Source organism: Notothenia coriiceps, unplaced genomic scaffold, assembly GCF_000735185.1.
Source record: "Notothenia coriiceps isolate Sejong01 unplaced genomic scaffold, NC01 NC01_scaffold00023274, whole genome shotgun sequence".
Lineage (NCBI taxonomy): Eukaryota > Metazoa > Chordata > Actinopteri > Perciformes > Nototheniidae > Notothenia > Notothenia coriiceps.
In genome coordinates this window covers 190,812-212,450 of record NW_011355975.1, presented here as the reverse complement: position 1 = coordinate 212,450, position 21,639 = coordinate 190,812, and the positions used below count along the sequence as shown (strand labels likewise).

The window sequence follows — 21,639 nt, the reverse complement described above, 5'->3', positions numbered from 1 at the left end:
AGGAGGGAAAGGGAGTTGAAAAGCCGCTTTAAATGATTACAAATGTTTACTGTGCATACATTTCCAAAACATGCTCAATTTCAAAATCAATTTGGATCGCTAAAATAATAGCACCTCCACTTTTCTGTGTTAAACTCCTATTTGGTCAGATGTTGACCTTCTGTGGCCAGATGTCTCCTGTGTGTGTACACGATGCTGAGGTAAGGGATGGAGCTCTACCAGCAGTCCTCGTCTGCTCAGAGCGCAGCCAGCCAATTATCCCTCTTAATTATCTATTGACGAGATGGAATTGATGTTTTTGGAGCACTGATTGGATAATCAGGAATGTTGGCCACAGCTATTCTCCTTGGCTGGTCTCACTCATCTGTCCAATCTGGTCTCCTTGTTTGAGTAATCTGCTCGGTTACAAAACATATTCCTGCCAAACAATAACTCATGATCACAGTGAAGCTTGGGCGCTGTTTCGTTTTGCTTAAAGAGTAGATGCAGCTGTGTATGGCTGTAGTTGAACGCATCACAGGGCTTTTCCTCACAGTGGACCAATGTTTTCAGGAGCACCAATGGCAACCTTTTCCATTCTGCTCCGTTCATTAACCTCCACCTTTATCTGCAGACAGGCCAATGTTTCTTAGGGGGCTCCATTTCCAAAACAGGTCGGTTCTGAACAAAGGACCTTAGCTACATTCATTTTTGCCTCCCCCCCCCTTCTCTTTTCACATCAGCAGCCCATTTTCTTTAAACTCTCTTGAAGAGCGAGCTGGCACGGGACCAGGCAGGCACCGGGAACAGGAGAGAGAGAGTGGAGTGACACTGATTGTGCCTCCTCTAATTAAACCCTACCTGACCCCAGTGTTGGGACATCATTAGTTCTCCCTCGTAATCATCACACAGCAGCAATTACATTCTGTTTGGCTCCATTTGCATTTCACAAGATTTCCCTTAACAATCAAAGACGCATTGGGAAAAGAGGCAGAAACCAAATAAAGCGTGGAAGTCCTAAAAAAAGCAACTGGATTCAATTTCACAACAGTATGCTCCAATGGACTGTTGCAGAGGGAAAAGTGCCTTTATTTCAAAATATCATGCGAGTTTCAAGGTTAAATGTTGGGTCTTCTTTTGTACACTAAAACATTTTCCAATACATCATAAATGCCATCCTGATGTTTTCTGTAAGGACAGGAAGGTACAGCATCTGAACAAAAAAACACCAATAATTTCTACCAGAACAAAACCTGTGTTATTTCAGAAAGTTTTACAATCCGCACAGATACCTGCCACAATTTGGTAGCAGAGAAACATGCATTAAAAGTAATCACACTGCAGCAAGCGTCGACTCCCCACTTGCAGAAAGCACAGTACACACACACACACACACACACACACACACACACACACACACACACACACACACACACACACACACACACACACACACACACACACAACTATGCAGAATAGAACCATCTATGCAAGTACGTACTTCAGGGAAAGTGCACAAGGGCAGATCCTCCATCTGTATTCTGGGTGACAGCAGCATTGTGCTGTGGTAGTGTTTCTCTTCCTGAGATGCCGTCTACACAGAAACAGCAACACGTCACGGACATGAAAGAGGGCCCTTTGAAAGCCCGTGCTTTCCTACCAGCTCCTCTCATGCGTCTGCCGTTACTAAATCTGACAACAACAGCAGAGTAAGGTCGTTGTGTTAAGAAGAGAATTATGCCAGCAAATACCCCAGGGGCCTCCCACTTTCTAGGCTGTTGCGATCGGACGTGCATTCTCATTTCCATACTGCGGTAAATACAAATGTCATTGGAGTTGAGTCCACAACAGAAATGCAAAAATATATATATAGAAAATATACTCAGATATGTAAACACACTCCCAGAATCTCATCAGATTATTGGGCCATAGTTATATCTACATTTATACAAAGGACAAATTAGTGATGTTCACATTGGCGTTATCAACATCTCAGATCATTGTTAGTTCATTGTTACTCCAGACTTTGTATCCATTCCCCCAGTGACACCCTCAACTGGTTTACCTCCTCCCAAACCAATCTCCACTCAAGTGTTTCTAATCTCTGCAAAGTCTGTTGAGAGCGACGGCTGTGAGATGCACTCCTAACTATGACTTGAAACAAGATTATCTGGCTGAGATACTGTGAGGTGCATTCATTTGTTTAGAGATGGAGTTTGAGCTTTTGGGTTTATTACAAGGTTATAGTATCATATCATCATGTGAAACTCGATAGAAGAGAGAAGCTGGCCGGAGCTCAACATGTTTTGATAAAGAGCGCTGGCCATGAGCTCCACTCACATAATGCTATTCACTAACAGGTCAGAGTTATACGTATAACTGTCAATATTATTAAAACCAATTCATGTTTATGAAATACATGTGTACAGCTGCTCCTTAGTGATACATCATCCACATTCAAATATTCAAGGATATCATCTAAGCATCTTCTGTATAAAGTATGCCTTAATGTTGGCTTTGTCTACTGGTGGCTACAAATGAATCTCTGCCCTGTGGAAGCAGAAAAAGAAAAGTCTGAATCCCACATTCTGCTCATTTACCCTCCTGAGAGGAAGCCTTGGTCTCTCTGGCTAGCGGTTATTATCATTAATGATTAATATGATGTATTGATGAGCCTTTTAATCTATTAAATGTCAGAATTCTGCTTTACTTTGCTACTGAAGTTACCAAAATAGAGCATGGCCTGATCATCAGCAATACGGTTTATAATGATATGAGAGAGGAACACAGTTTCACCAATTCAAAGGTGGAACTGCATTATTGCTTCAACTCAATTCAAGAGTCTTACTTTGACTTTGATAATCCATTCAGTATCTTTATTTCTTTACAGAGTCCTGGGTTTATACTGTATATTAAAGCAAACAGTAAGACAATTAAAACATATGAAACAAAACAAAACTTATGAAAGATGATATTGTTATTTCAGAAGCTCAAAGTGGTTTTCTCGGGAGTCATATCGTCAATAGATAAAATCCTTAAGGAGATTTTTTTAATTGTCACTTTGTTGACGCTTTACTTAGAAAAATAAGGGTGCTCAGGTGAGTCCAGTCCCCAGAAAAGGATTGTATGGCTCTCCTTATTCTTTCTCAACAACATTGGCCTGTGGCTAGTTCACATGTCAACCTTAGGCTTGTTGCCCCAAGCAACCATCACTGATACACCATCGCCTCAATATCGTGATAACTAGCACGATCATATTGAAGTCAAGTTAATCCATTTGGCACACAGAGGAAGTCATATTAAATACAAACTGAATATGTTAGTCAATCAACAAAAGGAAAAGACAGGAGTACAGCTAAACAATAATTATAGAACTAAACCCTCATCAAGAAGATTCATAGAAAACTCAGATTCATTTTGATGAGCATAGCCATGAATTCTGCCTTTATATTTCCTCTTCACGGGCCCACAATAAGCTATACAATAAAACGAGGCTCTCTTTGAAATTGCAATTACTTTCAGAGGAAATTAATCATATAAAAAGGAACAACGTGATAAGAACTGCTAACAGGTTATTACAGCTTTCCGTGTTCATCGTGGCTAAAAACTTGCCTCGTACCATCAGGAGGGAACAAAGTGCATTCTGGAGCCAGATTTCACATTAAGGCAATTTAAAATATTCCAGACTGCCTAATTTAGGGGTCGGACTTCTGTGTAACTTAATTCGACAAGATTAATTATACAATTAAATCCAAACTTCTCTCAATTATGTGGAGAAATGCTGCCTGCCTGCTCGGGCTGACCCTTCACCTTTGCTGAGGCGAGCTACCTGATAAGCATAATTTCAACAGGAGCAGAAGAAATTGCTGCCTATTTTGTTGCCGTGCTCTACTCTGCACATTATAGTTCTTAATTGCCGGCAGACTTCGTAACTGTGCCCTTGACATGTGAAGGCGATATGTTATGCCATTCACTGGCACATTACCGACTGTGCAGGGGCTCCTTCCTGATTGACAGGACAATCCACTGAAACAAAATACTTAATTGTGTGTCAATTGATTCTGTAATTACAATTGGCAGGATTGCCACTTCAGTTTCATTGATTTATCATCTGTGACGAGTGAGTACCTAATGACATAATATGGTGTTAGCGTCATATTGGTTTATGTTCTCCAAAATGTAGGGTCAGCTTGGTTTAGGACCGTGAAACAGGGGGTACTGCTAAATGTTGGGTACATGGATGAGTGCAGGGTAGCTTAACAGATTTGATTTTTTTTAAATCATACTCTTATTGAGCTTTGACACATGAACACAACATGTTGCGATTGAGAGCGTTTGTGAACAAGGTAGCAAGCGAGCAGAGTTTTTGATAAATGGTGGAAATAGAAATCTAAAAATAATCAGTTATGGTAAAAAAAAAAAAAAAAAACTGCTAAAAGTATAACTTGTTAAACTGATATAAGCTTTGAAACACAAACACATGTCTAGCTTCTTCCATTCCAAGGTGGTAGTATGAATGCAAAATGCCAAAATGGTCCAAACATTGTTTAATAAAGTAACAAATATACCTAGATAACAATAAATACTTTTACACGATTGTTAAATCACATCCTAAATCAATCAATGGAAATGAACACATGTTGATATGTTGATAAATAAATAAAGGTTAGGAACCAATTGTCAAGGAGGCCGGCCAGTTGTATTTCAGTAGGCCTCCAGCTTGGTTAGAATGCAGTATAAGGGCAGGATGCAGACAGTAATGTCCCTTTCGATATTGTACTATTGTACCCTTTAAAGCTACATTAAGGGGCCACTAACATCCAATATGCAGGACTACGACTAACCCCAATTGCGGTTCTTTCATATTTAACTCAAGGCTATGAGCTGAAGCAGCAGGACTGAGTTACAACGAGGTGGGTTATCCTCTTTGACAAGTAGCCATTATCAACACAGCTTTTGGACTGAGAAAGGCAAACCACCAGGGATAGGTGTAAAACCTCTTTCAAAGACCTTCAAAACCCCAGTCTCTCCCTCTCTCAATCCCTCCATGTCATCATTTCATTCGCCCTCTCTCTGCTCCGTTCAGAGGAGAGCATTCGCGCCCTCCCTCCTCCCTGCTCCGTTCAGGGAAGAGGGGTGGGGGTTGAGTGGAATGGTCTACTTGACCTTATCTGCCCCAGTAGTGAGTTTCAGAGAGATGACATGCAACCTCGGAGGTAAAGGGCAATTGTTTATTTTTCCCTCTTCTGAGAGCCAATTTACAGCCCCCGGGGACTTTTTCTAAAGCTGCAAACTATTTCAGGTTCTGCCACATTGTTTTTGATTCACTCAGCTGGAAGGGGCTAAAAGAGCAAGCACCTTTACTTTCCTTATTCTCAATCTTCCCCCGGCCCATTAAATTCCATTTATCCTCCTCCTTTAACAGAGGAGAGGGTGTACAGAGTGGTATTTGCATTTCATGGACTACTGTATGTGTAACCTGTAATGGATATACATATAAATGCCGCCTGCTGCAATGGCTATTAGAACAAGTCGGCAATAACATTAATCTTGTGAGAGCCCAACAACATGAATTGAGCATAAATGCCAATTAGAAATAAATCCCATTGGTGATATTCTGTGTACACACCCCGAGGTAAGGAATGAGAAGTGCCATCAGCAGCAATTGGCTTAAGGACGGGATATAGCCTCAGGGCTGCAAATCTGCATCAAAAACCAAGAAATATACAACAATTTGGATAGGCCATATTGATTTTACGAGTTAAAGAGGCTAAAAAAAGAGCTAAAAGGAATCTATTTTCAGTTTTATTACCAGCAACATTATGACCATGACCAATCAACACCAATGTTTTGTCTAAAAGGCACTCTTGCGATCCTACCCACCTTTGTTTTATGTCAATGATTTTCTACTTCAAGTTCAAGTAGCAAGACTGATTAATCACATTTTAACTACTAACAGTTTGGTGCAGAAAAACACATCAAAAACATGACCCATGATTGCTGGATTGTTAGGTGCTCCAATCAGAGCCACCTCATTAGCTCAAACGTGAGTCAAACCAGGCCGACTTGAGGACATGTTTGCTTCAATGACAACCATTCCTTAAATAAAAGTGACCTACTGTATCAAGCTGTAAGATCATAATGACCAACAGAAAACTCCTCTGTCTATAAACAGCATCATTTGACTAGACAAGCATATTCAAATGAGCTAACACCAAAAACTGCAGCTCAGAATTTCTAATAAGGTCACAAAACTGATCTGACAAGTTCTCCAATAGAGTAGGATAAGCGATACATATTTAACAATGTATAAAGGCAGGGAAATTAACTATGAGACAAGTCGTGCTGAGCCAATGGGAGCCATGAATGAATAATTCAGAGTGAAGTTATTAAGTTATTTGTTAACAGTAAATATTCTGTATGTGTCCCTGAGAGCATGGCTTTTTAATAATTTGGGTTTTTTAAACTTTAATGCTTAGCTCCATTCTGGAAATAATGGTGCTCGGCTGTAATTGATTTTCCCGCCGTAATTATGTAATTATGATGGCTGTGTCGAAGTGAAGCCTGATCCACTTGGCCCTGGGTGATGTGAGGGAGAGAAAGAGGGGAGAACTGAGAGATTTACAGACAAGAAGGAAAGACATTGTGTAGACGCAGGTTTGGATATATCTCTTGACAGAAAGCCTTAGAGGCAGAATACAACACACTGGTGGGAACAGCCTCCAACCCCGAGCTATACATCTTCTACCAGTCATTTGTTAGGCCTATTCGAACACTGTAAATCCATCTGTCCATTTAAGGCTTTTGAATTTCTTTATGCAGTTAATGGAGTACCAGAAAAGCTTTGTCCGGCAACATGATCTTAATGCATAAATGACACAACTTATGTGTTTTACTATGGCTGCCATACATGTAGTTCGAGATTTAAGAAAAATGTGGATTGGTCTCTTAATTCTTTCCGGAGCTGTATATATATAGGACATGTCTTGGGTTTGTGTGTGTATAGGACATAGCCTGGGTTTTCAATTGATGGGCGCCTTTATTCTAAGGCGCAAATCCATTGTTTTGCAAAAGGATTGGATTTTCCTTATAAACTGTGTATCTCTTACTCGCCATGTTGTTGAACACAATTGAGTTAAATCTGCACGCTGCCTGACACAAGGTTGTTGTTGTTTTGTTTTTTTACTTTTGGTGGTAAAATCGCAAAATTCTTATTTTTTCTCTTTTAAATTGTACTTTTAAAAATCCCATTGTCTGTTGCACCACTTTAGCGTTTTGTTTTTTCAAGTCCGAACTGAAATGAGAAAGGAAGATTTTTCTGCACCTACTGCATGGGATAATCTACAGGCTGATCTTGAACTTCTGAATAACCCTGATCCAGTTTAAAGCTATGGGTAAATCTATTGAGTCCAGGAAGTCTCTGTCTATCGGATCATGTTACTATAATCTATGTTCTTTCATAATCATTTCTGAAACTCTGTGATGCTGCTATTTTCGCCATGTTTCCCTTGTAAATCAGATCTTAAAAGGCTAAATGTAAAAATAGATGATTTGGAAACACATTTGTCTCCATGCCTGGGACTCATATCACTCTTTGCCACCATTGCCCCTTAAAGTGTCTTTTTGCGTGCAGGTCACTATGCCAACGGCAGCGGAAAGAGTGAATCTCAGTAGGATAGTATTTAATCCATCAGGGCTCAGTGTTCATTACTCACATCCACAGGGCTCTGAAGTGAGGCTCTGGCACTGCCTTTAAGAGGAAATGACCCTATGTGAAGAGGGCCCATTACATTGGCACAAATTGAAATGTAAAAAGCCCATAACACGGCCCATGACCACCAATGCGCACTGATGCATCCCATAGAGAGTGGGGCAGAATAGAACAGGGTCAGAAAAACACACATGGCAAACCCTAACCCCCCAGGTAAAGGTGCATGGTGGTCTGCCACTGATGGGTTTTCCCATAGGTCAGCAACACACACATTGCCTCATGAGGAAGCGCCAGGAGAGAAATTGTCTTATATATAGCCAATACACAGCAAACACACATGCACACATAGGGTCCTGTGTAGAGTGGCATAGCGGGCCCCGGTCACAGCTGCTCTCCCCCGCCTCGGGAGGAATTGCTTCCATTTGGCCTGTCACTTTGGCCAGGGCCACTGTGGCTTTTCCCATTTGTCAGAGAGCGGGGGCGATCCTCTGGCTCTCATGGCTAATCTGCAGCCGCAGGCTATAGAGGAGACACACACGCATACGCGCACAAACACCAACTTTTTTTCTCTCTCATTCGACTGATATAGGCTTTCGGTTCACAAGGGTCTTTTTACTCTTTGCGTCCAGCGGGGGATGCAAAAAACAACAAGGAAAAGATGGACGGAGAGAGACGTAAACAGGATCAAGGTCAGAGATACAACCTCCCACTGAAGTCCAGATGTGATGTGCACATTCTGTTTACACTGACTGGGTGATGATGAGTTCATTTTCTCACTTGTCAAAATCTGTTTCTGCTATATACTTGAAGAACTACAGACAACACACAAAAGTAATTGGATATGGGTTCAGTAATTAGCTTCCAACTCAGGCACAAAACGTTGTTTCAACTCCAACAGAGGAGTCAGAGTTCTCCTGCATGCATGAGCGCTCAGTAAGCACTTTATTAGGGCGAGAAATAATTCAGTAAGAAGGATATCAAGGTCCAAATGAGCATACATTTGCTTTCATAAATAGACAGAGAATTACTTGGTATCAACTTTGTCTTGCTTGATTTTATTACAGTGTATTGGGGATAATTATACCAACAGTCAAGTCAAGCAATGCTGGGCTAGTAACATTTTATAGCACTGAGGGAACGGAGCGGTCCAATTAAAGAGCTGTCACACGAGGCTTTGAGGGGCAACGTGGCCATAGTGCTGTGCCAAAACCAATCCTATCATTAGAGGCTGCCATCACTTTGAGGTCAAAATGCTTTCAAGTCATTCTTTCAGTCCGCCTCCACTGCAGTCAACAGGTGGGGGCTCCACTTGATTATTAGCCTACTATTATCAATATGCAGCTCCCTGTGACATCTCTATTGGAATGAAAAGGTGTTCCTAATCAGCAAAATGTCTCTTCAGATAAACACAAGTCAAGGATGCTTTAAATATCGAGATAAACTCCACATGCTGAATGGGGCACTGTGACAATCAAGCTTGAGTTAGAGCGACAATGAACAAGGACATTCTCAGTTTATGACCAAATAATGTAATGTGGTTGTAGAAAATCTAACTTTTAACTTTCAAAAACCTTCCAACATAGAGCTAGGTATTTAGCAATTTTAAAAAAATGTATCATGTTTACAAATGAAGACTGTTATTAAATCAATAAGCAGGTCCATAATACTCATACAGATATACAGTATATTATAGTAACAAGAAATGTAGATCATCATAAATGATAATTATTTCTATTTAATTTAAAAGGTCAACACAAGCCAAATCAAAAGTACACACACCTAAATATCTAATTGATCGCATAATGTTCTGTGGGTTATTGAAGACACCTAATTATCATAATAAATGTACTGTATACAAATGCACTTAACTGGGTCATTGCAGAAGAAAAAGATAATGACATGTTTATGATTTACCTAACTAACTGAAAGTGACTACTGAACAATCCAGCAAGCAATTTAAACAATCACAAGATATCTCAAATCAAACATTAATACATGTTTTAATTTGAGATTGCATTTTGCGAAAAAGAGACAAACAAAGTTCTTAATAAGACTGCATTTGCCACATGGACTCTGAGAACAGTGCCTCTTAAAATAAAAATCATGTCACTTTCTAACCACCCAGTATAGTTTGCATCACACATTGATCCAAGTCTCATCTTTAACGTATAAATCATGGCAAAACATGTTAGAGAAAACATCATTTGAGTGATGGTCATAACTTTTTATGTGTCCCTGACAACCTTAATGTATTCCCCAGTTTAATTATTTCTTAATATTGACATTTCTAATTAAGCAGCATAATTGGAAAGCCTGTATGCAGTGGCAATCATTTCAGCGACCACTGAAAAATTAATATGAAAATTATTAATGAATGGTACCGCTTTTAATTGCTGTGTACCCATATTTATAATTGCTGCAGCATCCTCCTTGAAATGACATGATGACAAATACAAGTGTCATGTCAGCGCTTTCCTTCTTCATCTCACACCTCAATCAAAGCTAATCCATTTCACCTCAGCTAAGAACACTGCAACAAATTAAAGTCTCATTTCATTTACCACCTTCATTAATGCATCCCGTTTCCAAGGTTACAATCATTTAGTTACTGTGGAACAAACTAATTCAAGGAAGCGTGCGCTTTGATATTTCAAGAAGACGACGTGGATGGGGCTTAGAGGGAGAAACAAATCAGCCCTGAGTTTTAATCCTCCGGCTCCAAAGTGTTCTGCACATGTTTATCACAAAACAAAGCGTTTTTTTTTATCTCAACAAACATTTTAATATTAGACTTTAGAAGCTTATGTCCACCGAATAATGTTCATAATTCAAACTTTGCATTGCCCGCGTTACACAAGTGAGTACATCCTGGATTTAACGGTCCCCATCCAAATGTCGACAGGAGCCAGAATGAGCAGTAACTGCACAATGTCATTATGTTCGTAGTGTTTCCTCCTGTGGTGTGATGTGACAACGCCAGACACAATGACCCAATTTGCCTGAGTGGCTATAGGGGGGTGCCATCATAAATACTGTACAAAGACCCTCTTAGAGGCAATAATACACTTTTGTATGTAATGAAACGCAGCCATATAAAATGTCACATTTAGAGAGTGTTTACACACTACATTTTCTTCTTCACTCACATATAAAGGAAAAAAGACAGAGCCTAAAGAAATGCGAGACTGGAGGTGGTGGTGGTGGTGGTGGTGGGCAATGATGAGTTCTCAGACTAGCCTCTTTCGCATGCAAATCATATCTGAATTTCTCATTAGCATAAATGCATGAGCAACTTTAAATGCTTTTAATTTTCAATCTCGCCGAGCAGAGGAGTAATTTGTCACTGTCAGGATGGGAGACTAAAAGGGGGGGACCAGAGGGAGCCAAGGACTCATTGCTAAACTGGAATCACAGAACATTTCTGATTTACTAATTGACTGATGTGCAGTTCAGTCGAGTTGCCTTGAAGGTGTAAATAATTCTGTGTATATTCAAACGGCAGAAATGAGAGAGCGTGGGGTGGATACGGAAAAGCACATTACATGAAGCTTCTCCCCAGGCCGTTCTCTTTTCTGGTGATTCTAATTCCCAGCCTTGAACGTTATCAGTCTTTCTCTTTGGAGGGGTGCGAGTCTGCTGTTTTAGAGCATAATCACAGATAATCAACTGGAAATTAAAATAAAATGTCACAGTTTTTTTTGTCTCTCTTTTGCTACACAAAAAAGGCTGCTCAAAGCTATTCAGCAGCAGTGCACAGAAACATTCACAAACAGCTTATCACGGGAGCGGTTTTAAGTCATTTTAAATGTTATCTTCATTCTTTCAAGATGTAAGATCAATTGACAGTGCTCTCTGAAGTCTACACCACTAATGCCTCGTTTTTTTAACAAAGCAGTTCAGATTCAGACAGACCTTGTTAGCTAAAATTAGCTGTAGGTGAAAATGGGGGGNGGGGGGGGGGGGGATATTTAACAAGCTCCCCCTTTAAAGGGCTAAAACCAATTATGCAAATATAATTAGTATTCGTAGGAGAACTAAAGACGAGAGCAGCATGGGGCTCGCTGCTTACCTCCAAAGAAGGCCGCATCAGTCCAGATCCTGGTGGATGCATCTGTCTGTGTCATGGCTGAGGAAATGCTGGCCCTTGCTTTGCTGGCCATGCCGTATAATCCCATCGGCCCTTTCGTCAGCTCCAGAAGGTTTTTAAAGAATGTTTCATGTTTCATGTTTCAAGTCCGAGATCAGTTCATCATAGCTCCAACTTCACACCTCCTGTAGGCATTTAAAAGCAAGACAAACAGGAAACAGTGAAAAAAAGACATCTGAAACAGGACTTAATCATGAAATTATACATTTTCTGGTGTAAAATAGAAATGCCATTGTGAAACATGCAGTAGGTTTGGTTATAGCCCCAGAATTATTTAAGAAATTATAACAAAGTAAACTAAAAGTCACAATGAGTGAATTGCAAGAATGCTTCAATCACAATTTTATCACAAAAACTGAGAAAAATGCACCTTAGTTTACTTTGTCTAAGTAGCCAAATACATGCACATTTCCCTTGTTTTACATTGCTCTAACATATACTGTAAATGTAATGTAATGAAGGCAATTTGATGTTGGGGCATAGGCCTGACTAAAAACCGACATATGCTCCAACAGACAATAACAAAATAGCTGTTGAGGACGTACTTTAAATGAAGGTCGCACTTCACAAAAGCAATACAGTCAAGTATAAAGTACTACATACATTGACATTAGTACCAACCATGCTATATAGCCATTACCTTTAAACCATGCTTTAAACCAAGCTAATGCTAACTACATTAGCCACAGAACGTTCCAATTAGGCAGGGCAGGTGTGCAATTCGCTACTTTACCTGGCATAACGGTTTCTGGTGTTTTCTTTCGCAGTTTAATGGAAGGGTAAGGTATACGCTATTTAAGTTAGATGTGGGGAAATTTATATATATTTTGTTATCATTTTAAGTGTCCTAATAACTTCAAAGAAAAGACGGAGGAATATAAAAACATTTTACACATAATCACCAAATCTGGCCTCAAATCAACCTGGTTGTGTGCCAGGAATGGCCTTACATACCTGTAGAGCAAACAGTATACATACATTCCATAATGAATATAGTCCAGTATGAGCAGCATGGATGGAGAAGGCTGCTGCTGTTATATTTCCATATTTTACATCATGCACATACTGCCCTCCAGTGTTTAAAGGGTGAACATATACATTAATTCACCATCTTCACCATCTTTCTCTGGGAAGTAGGCTATTATATTGAATAAATCTGCAGGATAAGTACTGTGAGGTGTGGTATTACCCTAACCAGAACAGTGTTCCTGGAAGAACATGGAGCTATTTCAAATGCTGTGCACCGCAAACAAAATTCCGATGAAAAATAAATATCCCTCTGCTTGGTATGCCATTGACTCTTTGAAAATATGCAAAGGTATTCATAACATAATCACCATTACCAATGAAAAGATGCATGTTTCCATGTTCATGTCATGGAGAACATATTTACTGCAGAGGCATGACAAGGTCAGATTTTGAAAGCTTTTAGCCCAAAAATATTTTTATCAATTTAGTTATGTATTTTTTGTATGCCAATCACCAACAAATGTGGACATGTGTAAAATGATGTTTTGATGAATTTGTTGTTGTTGTATTGAGTGTACTGTAACATTTAGAGAACAGAGCAGTCTCACTACACCGGCTCAATTCATAACCAACGGAAGACCTTTTATAAACACAACGTTACTTGCCCAAATTATTTTTGTATTAGATGTTAAGACTTTTTTTATACAAATCTGAATAAATGGGTGTTGTGATATTTCCTTTTCGATTACATTTGGTCTCGGGCACAAATGTTTGTGAAGCATTGAAACTCAAAATTCTGCTTAAAACATAACTATTTTCACAAAAGTTGAATAATGAGGATCAAAAGGCACCGTAACTCTTTTCAATCAAAGTTTTTTTGTTGACAGACACTTTTGTATAACTGACATTATTGACCAAGTGCTGTGCTACAGTAGCACTATTTGTTCATCATTTTTCACAGAAAATAAAAATATCCATAGTCCCTTGTGGTCCCTTGGGGTCCATTTCAGGTCACGTAATGATAATATCTCTAAACAAAGAGAATCTTTGGAATTGGAGGAATATTTAATGTGCATTACCCTGTAATGTCCACCTGCAGCAACAGAGGCCGCTGTTTACAACAGTTACAATGTCTCCCTTCAGAATACACACTCTTAACCCTTTGAAGGGATACAATAAGTCTACATATGTCTCATTCTAATTCAATTAAAAGCCCCTACAGTTTTGAGATAACAACATCTGCTTGTTTATGTCTTTGCGAGTAAAAACATGCCAATTCAGCCATTAACACAAACAGCACACAGACAACAATCGTCTATGTTGATGTAATCTTGCATTACTTTTTTTTTCGCTCATATTGCGTTTAACTTTAACTCCATATAAATTATTATTATTATTGTTATTATTATTATTATTGATATTGCTGTTTTTTGTGAAAAGCTTGCTGTATTTCTAAGGGTATGAGATACAGTAGTATTCATAATATCTAATACTTATTAATAATGGATAGAAAATATAATGAATGATAATGGCATGGACACAAAATGAATATGTTGGAATTAGGCGTCCATTTTGAACTATATTTATATACATTTTTTTTAACTGACTCTTAATATATTGATGATGCATGTGATTGGCATGCTATTAAGAGCAACTGTATCATGTTAATTCACTCTGGCTAGGATGGAATAACATTATTATCAAAAGCTGGATTTGTCATAATTCTGTTCACATTGACTTAAACTCAAGAGCTTACTATGATATAATTTCTCCTGAAGTAACACTATGAATATTACATACATTAATGAGATAGGAAAATACAGCCATCTGAGTTCTTAAATGTTTTATTGGCACACAGCATCACTGTCTGCTGTTACAGGCAGCATCCACTAGATGGCAGCTCTGTTTCAGGAAAGGTAGAGTGACACAAATAATGCAGCACCATGCTGAATACACATTCAGAAAACCAGATCATTTTCAGACACAACATCTTTTATTTGAAGCACTTAGTTCTGACTGATACACATTATCCAACAGCTTTTCTTAGCACACTCCGTATGCCTTGAACAGGAAGCCTAGCACTGCAACACTTTACAGTCCATCACAGCAGCAAATCCATGTAAAAAAATCACAATAGCCAGCCAGCAAAATATCAAAAACCACATCCACTCTGTCCTCCTCACAGTGACTGCCTGGAGACATTCCTAAAAATGTTATCAAAAGCAATTTGTTCCAAGAATAAACAGCATTAGGTTCCATACAAAACTCCCATCGTGTTGTTGCAGCAGAAAAAAACTTTTAGAATGTTTAAAAAAAGAACATTTAGTTGATACTAATTCAAAATGATGCCAACAGAAAAGAGTTTGTTAAGAAAATCTAGTTTGTGGATGGAGGTGTTCACTGTAGTAGCAATGTGAAACAGTATCTGATTTAACCTTTGACCTCAAGGGTGGGCCTGCTTTAGTCTGGGAAGAAACCTGCTGGAGCATGAACTTGGCTCCATTGCTTTTTCCTTAAGCAAATACAAGAAAATAAAAGATACGGGATGCGTCTTTGTGTAATCTGAAAGCCTGTTAGCAGCACGTCTCCTCTTACACAACTGACTATTGTTTTCGTTTTTAACCCGACTGGGAACCATTTTTATAAATAATTTAATCCACACAGAAGAAGCCAGTTCTGATAGATTTAGCCCTACAGAATCATTATCTTTGGCAAATGTGCTAAATGTAGGACCTGTGATACCCGTGAGTATGCACTTCAAACATAATGGCATTTTCTAAATCTAAAAGTCAATATTTCTGTATTTATAACATTTAATTGGTTATATTTTGAATAATTTAGAAAAAAGAATCTAAAGCATCTTGTTTTATATTTCTGACAAGATTGCTTTGACCTTTTTGGAGAAGAGAGAGTTTTGCAAAGGGAGTATTTGTGCGGTATAATAATGATTCTGATGCCCTTTTACTTACGATCATTTAATTTTGATTCACATGTTATAATTTAAAGCCCGAGAAGACCAGGTTTGTGGTTTACTAACACAAAATACTGATCATTCATCATTCTAAAAATGTTTTAAATAAAACCAACAAAACTTCTTTGGGCTATGGAGTGTTGGTTGAACAAAACAAGACCCTTAAAAGCATCTTCTTGGGGTGTTAAAAATTATCTAACATAATGTTGACCAAACAATAAATCAATGAAAAATAATGAAAACAATCATTAGTTGCAGCCCTGGTTGAAGGAAGGTTCCTTCCCAGTCAGATTCCCATTCAACTATAACTATGAAATAGCCTTACAGCTGTATATTCTCTCATTTGCATAGAACCTGTGTTTCATCATTCATAAGGCGCACTACAACTGTTTCCATTCTTTGTTTATACAACTTTCAATAACTTCTTGTCACCAGTCATCTAGTTAATATGTTCTAAATAAAATCTATTCTAACTGTAAAAGTGCACCAAACCACACTGAACACGGGAAATACACAAAAGAGCCTACAGTCACTGTCACCATGTCATAATCTACAGTCAGATACAAATACCGTTGCATTCATTCACTTTAAAAATCTTTTTAAGGCCTGCAGACACGTTAAGTTGCCATGCAAATACACACATTCCATTGGTAGCAGGCAATGAGACACCGAGATAGAGAGCTGACATTGAAGAGTTTATATAAGGTCTTCTGCTTATTCCAGTTTCGCTATGACACATTTATTGAATTACTATGATCACACACACACACTATGTAACTTTTTCAGGCTTTTCTGGCAAAGTGAGAACAAAAGGAAAAAGAACGCCTTTTGCCTCCAGAGGCGCCCTGAGCAGCTCCTCGACGAAGAAGGCGTTGTCTTCCTCCACTACAAACTGAAGAGTCTGGCTCTTGTTCACACAGTAGATGCAGTTCCCGATCACGGCACACCTGAAGGGTAAATGGCTTCCGAGCTTCTGTGATGCGCAATCGTGCCACATCTTCACTATGCTGTTGTACTTAACCACGGTGATGCCCTGCTCGCGGTTGACATCGAATCGGTAAATGAAGCTTTTGAAGGCCACCATGTCGCTGGACTTCTTCCTGCTGTTGTTGTAGGGGCACTCCTGCCACTCGTCCCTCTTGGTGTCGTACCTCAGAAGGCGGTAGAAGAGCGAGCCTCCTGAAACGTAAAGTTCTCCGCCGCAGGTCGTGGCTTCGTGGGCCACTGCAAAGGCTCCTTTGGGTAAGGGGGCCACGGAGGTCCATCGGTCCATGCGAGGGTCATATTTTTCCACTGTAAACAAACATTCCCCTCCAATGGCGTACAAGTAGCCGTCCATTGACACAAGCTTTAGCTGGGAGCGAGCTTGGGTCATAGGTTTGATCTCGGCCCAGTTGTTGGTTATGGGGTTGTAACAGAAGACCTTGTCTGACACTTTGCCCTTCTCCCCGTAGCCCTTTATCCCCCCGGCCACAAACAGGTAGTTGTACATGGTGCAGATCCCGCACCCTTTAGTGTTAATGTCCTCAGGCATGGAAGTTAAAGGTCTCCAGTCATTTGCTGTTTCGTTAAATTTGTAAATCATATGGTTATCTTCCAAAGACCCACCGGACAACGGGCTCTGCGGTCGACTGCCGCAACGACTCGGAGGACGGCTTCCAACACGATCAAACACATCATTTATCTCTGCAACCATCAGAGTCTGCCTCCCCTCCATCCTCTTCTTCAGGATCAGATCTCGCTCAGACCCATTGAGGCGCCCGTACACAGCAGGGTCTTTGAGGACCGGGAGGAAGTTGTCGCTCATGAATCCGTAGGCAGTCTCTTTCAGTTCGCTGAGCCTCTGCTTTTTGGCGATGTTCAGGATCTCGTAGCAGTTCTCTGCAGTGATTTGTTCGGTCATGGAGTCCATGGCCGCCTGTACGGCACAGGGCATCTGCAGGACTTTAGCCCCTGTGATGACATCCACAATATTGGCCTTGGAGACATTCATCTGAGAAGTATAAACATAGTCTACTAATGTCGACAAAGTCTTGTAACTCAACCCCTTGACTTTCAGGATGTCTCGTGACAGCCGTGCTTTGAAGTAGTCGCTCTTCTCTGCCAGGACAGATTTGTGAGCGTTGATCTTCTGCCCGCCGACTTCGATGACTAAATCAGGCTCTTCGTGATGGTGGGTTTTTCCAGATTCCTGACTGCTGTCCCTGACCTCCAAGTTCAATTTAAGGTCTGACCAATCAGTTTCCTGTTTGGCTTGGATAGCAGAATCTGCACTGTAAAACACTTTAGCTCTGGCGCCATTGTGCGTTTCATTCGGAAACTGATCATGGCTGGAAAAGTACGAGCCGTTGCCTTTCTGCCTTTCGATGAGGTTATTCTCCATCAGTCTTCCATCCAGCAGGTATTCCTTCTCAGACACTGGAGAAGGGCTGAAATCCTGGCCATCCTGCGGTAATCCTTGGATGTAACTTTGACATAAATCTCCAACTTTGTCAGGAGGTGTGACGAGGTCAGAGTTCATGGCGTGGAGGATGACATCAGCCTCCACAGTGATAGCCCCTCCTCCCTGCCTGAGACCCTCGTTCATCTTGATGTACTCACTGGGAGATGATCATGATCTGTGGATGTGTAGAAACTTGTGATTATATTCCTCCCTGTTCACCTACATGGGGGGGAGACAAGAAGGGAATTTAACCAGATGCAACAAAGGATGGGGGAAAATAGAGTCTTAAAGCTGCAGAGTCTTATTTACTCCCTAAGGGGCGCCCTTTCTCTAATAACAAAACCATGGAAACCTTCAATTTAAAGGAAAAAATGACATAGTGCTGCCATTGCCAACTATGCTCTGTAATCCGTCCTGTAGTAATGTGTCATCAATTGAGTCAACACAACTGCAGCTGCTTTAATCTGGAGCTTAACAAAGAAACCAAAGCCATCCCAACATGCAGCTTCTTGCAGACTGCCTGACCCACTGCAATAATCACTCTGTATGTTCATTATTTGTGGTAATCTGGAGTCATTTAGAGCGCATGCGCAAACGGTGTTGAGCTGATGGAGGAATTAATCTCTAATATGACTGGAAAAGGGCGTTTGTAATCACATCAAAACTCTAACGCGTCCCCCATACTGTCGGATGAACGCTGAGAGCAGCTCGTTTAGTCAAACCAAGAAGGAATATAAACGTAGGTGTAGTTGTATTCAAACAACAATACAATCCAGAAATAAGGAATACAGAAGTGTTACGCGACCTACCTGCGATTCCTCGCCGTGATCAAACACCAGCAGCCAGTCCCTACACAAAGACCAGTTACGTAAAGCAGTCCTGATGAAGAGCCCAGGCTGTGTGCTCCCCTCCTGCACGAGTTTTTTTACTTCACCCACAAATCCAGCTGGTGTTTCCCCATCCGCTCACATTTTATGCATCGACCCTCTCAACTGGTTGTTCCACGGGATCGGTTCAGTAAATCAGTGGTAGGGGGCGAGGCAGGCAGAGGGGCGATCACACACTGCTTTCAGGTCGCACCTCCTTCAGATCCGCACATCGCCAACTCATTTCCTCCCGTGGAAGTGGCAGCGTCTTTTTTCCTGCAGGAAGCTGGAGCTGTCCAGCGTGGGCAGCAAATGCTCTGGCTCAGAGAGATGTTAAAACTGGGATATTTGTTGTCTTTTTTTTCTTACAGTTGACTACAGTGAGCCAGGCGGTCATCAATGATCTAAACCACGCCCCCTCCAGTCGGTATTAACCCTACACTCCACAGCAGGAGCACGAGGCTCCATCTGCTCATAGACCCATCCCAGAGATGCGCCATTCCTTTACGTATCATCCATGTGCTGGGTACCACGATGGGGGGGGGGGGGTCAAGGGATGGAAATGATAGGAAACCCCCCTTCCCTGCGTTAACAAACATATCATGAAATAAGATTTAAGTTGTGTCTAAAACTAATTGAATTACAAAAAGTGGGATCCTTTGTGTAAAATACCCCTACAAATTAAATCACAATAGAATATCACAGTGATTCAACACATCCAAATACAATTACACACCACAATATGGGCACCTAAATTGATTATACATTAGCACAAAATGTAGAGTTTATCTGTATATCTTAAGTACTGAGATGATCACTTCCTAAAGTTATTGTAAGTGTAAATGTAATTCAGGTTTAAGCCAAGGACTAACAATACTCTGGAAATGAGTCACACTTTCCTTTTGGAAATGATCCAACGTTTTTCTGACGAGCTCCTACAAGAAATACAGCCAGAGTACAGTACATCATTTTGAGCAACAAAAGCAGAAATAATGTGTAAATAACCCTGGAATTGGATATGTTTGTGTTTATGTAATACAAAAAGGCACACAAGGCTTATGCACTCAACACATGAAAAGGCCTGATTAGAAATAGCACAACCTCACAGCAGTGCTTTTTTATATCCAGGGTCCATAAGCTCTCCACCGCAGAGACAGAGAGTCATAACAACTGTCCTTTACATATAAAAATAGAGGGGAGCCACAGCGAGGCCATCACACACTATCAGAGATTAGAGGGCATTCTGCTGGGACGTTATAATGCCAAATCTCTGAGAACAAAGACTCGCTGAGGACCGATACACCAAATGAGCCATCTCCATGGAAACGCCAGGGTCGAATTCAAAATAAAAGACTTCCAGTTGCACACAAACTGATAACTGGGTATTAGCTTGAATAGTACAGTGTGACTGAGGAATTGTTTACTTAGTAGTTAATACATACAAGCCAGTTTTCAGTTACAGGAGTTAAATATTATCCCAGGTTTAAATCAGCATACTTACATACTACCAAAAATATTAGCTATGAAAATATTTTTGGATAAGTCCAAGGTGCTGTAAATTCTAGCATGGGAACGACTCCAACCTGAGATCATCTTATCTATTTTTGTTTCAGCTGACAATGCAGTGAAACATGTTTGTACTGTGGGCGTGGGCGCTGAAAGAGAGAAAAAGTCTTGACCCTCAACGTCTGCTCCATCTTTGTTTTCTCCAACCAAGTACAAAAAACCTAAAGTTAAATCAGCTGTTTCTTCCAGATGCCTGGAGAAAGAACGACTAGCAAGTCTGTTTCTACCTTCTAAATGATCCAGATGTCAGTCTTTTCTTCTCTAATTATTAAAGGTCCCTTATTATACTGTTTTTCATCAATATATTATAGGTCTCAGATATATACAAAACATGTCTCTGAAGTGTTTGGCTCCAAATACCAAACAGATCATTGTAGCATCCCATAATCCCCTCTGTTTCAGCCCTGTTTCAAAAGTGATGATTCTCTGTCTGTTACTTTAGATGAAAATAAGGAGCCACTCCCCACGCCCCTCTGAGAGATATTTGGTTAAAAAGAACACAATGGTGCTCTAGGAGGAGATTCAGGTGATAAGGTGTCAAAAACACGTTATGACATCATAAAGTGGCCAAAATCTGATCAGCTCATTTTCAGACAGGTTTTTATATAAATGGATCAGAACAAAAAGTGAGCGAATATTTGTTCCTGAAACTTTCAGAATCTCTTTACACAAAAGGGGACACATGTTTATGTATAAAAGACATGAAAAAGTGAATTTTGCATAATAGGTGACCTCTAAATATGACCAATATCTGTTAGCTTTAGCCATCTTTAGCTCACTGCTGTACAAATTACAGAACATTTTCATTTGTATTTCCCAAGAATTAAGTCATCAATTAAATACCACTCCTGATGGAACAAAAGTTAAAATAAGTGGACATTTAATTAAAGAAATGTTGATTCAAACTCACACGGATCCTTTGAATGATGAAATACACAAGGTTTTTCAATAAAAGAGTTTATGAATGTGTTAATAAACATTACAGAA

General features: G+C 40.1%; 1 protein-coding gene across 2 annotated transcripts; it reads right to left on the bottom strand.

Moving 5' to 3' along the window:
* Positions 1-14,777: 14,777 nt before the first annotated feature.
* On the bottom strand, positions 14,778-19,669 carry kbtbd11 (kelch repeat and BTB (POZ) domain containing 11). Of its 2 annotated transcripts, none has more exons than XM_010781461.1 (2): positions 19,030-19,669; positions 14,778-18,395 (listed from the first exon to the last, which is right to left on the bottom strand). In XM_010781461.1, exon 2 carries the CDS (start codon positions 18,362-18,364, stop codon positions 16,547-16,549), a length of 1,818 nt encoding a protein of 605 aa, XP_010779763.1. In that variant the 5' UTR covers positions 18,365-18,395; positions 19,030-19,669; the 3' UTR covers positions 14,778-16,546. The 2 variants fall into 2 exon arrangements, with proteins under 2 accessions (XP_010779763.1, XP_010779762.1); XM_010781460.1 differs by having other exon boundaries at positions 14,778-18,439; positions 19,030-19,668.
* Positions 19,670-21,639: the final 1,970 nt, after the last annotated feature.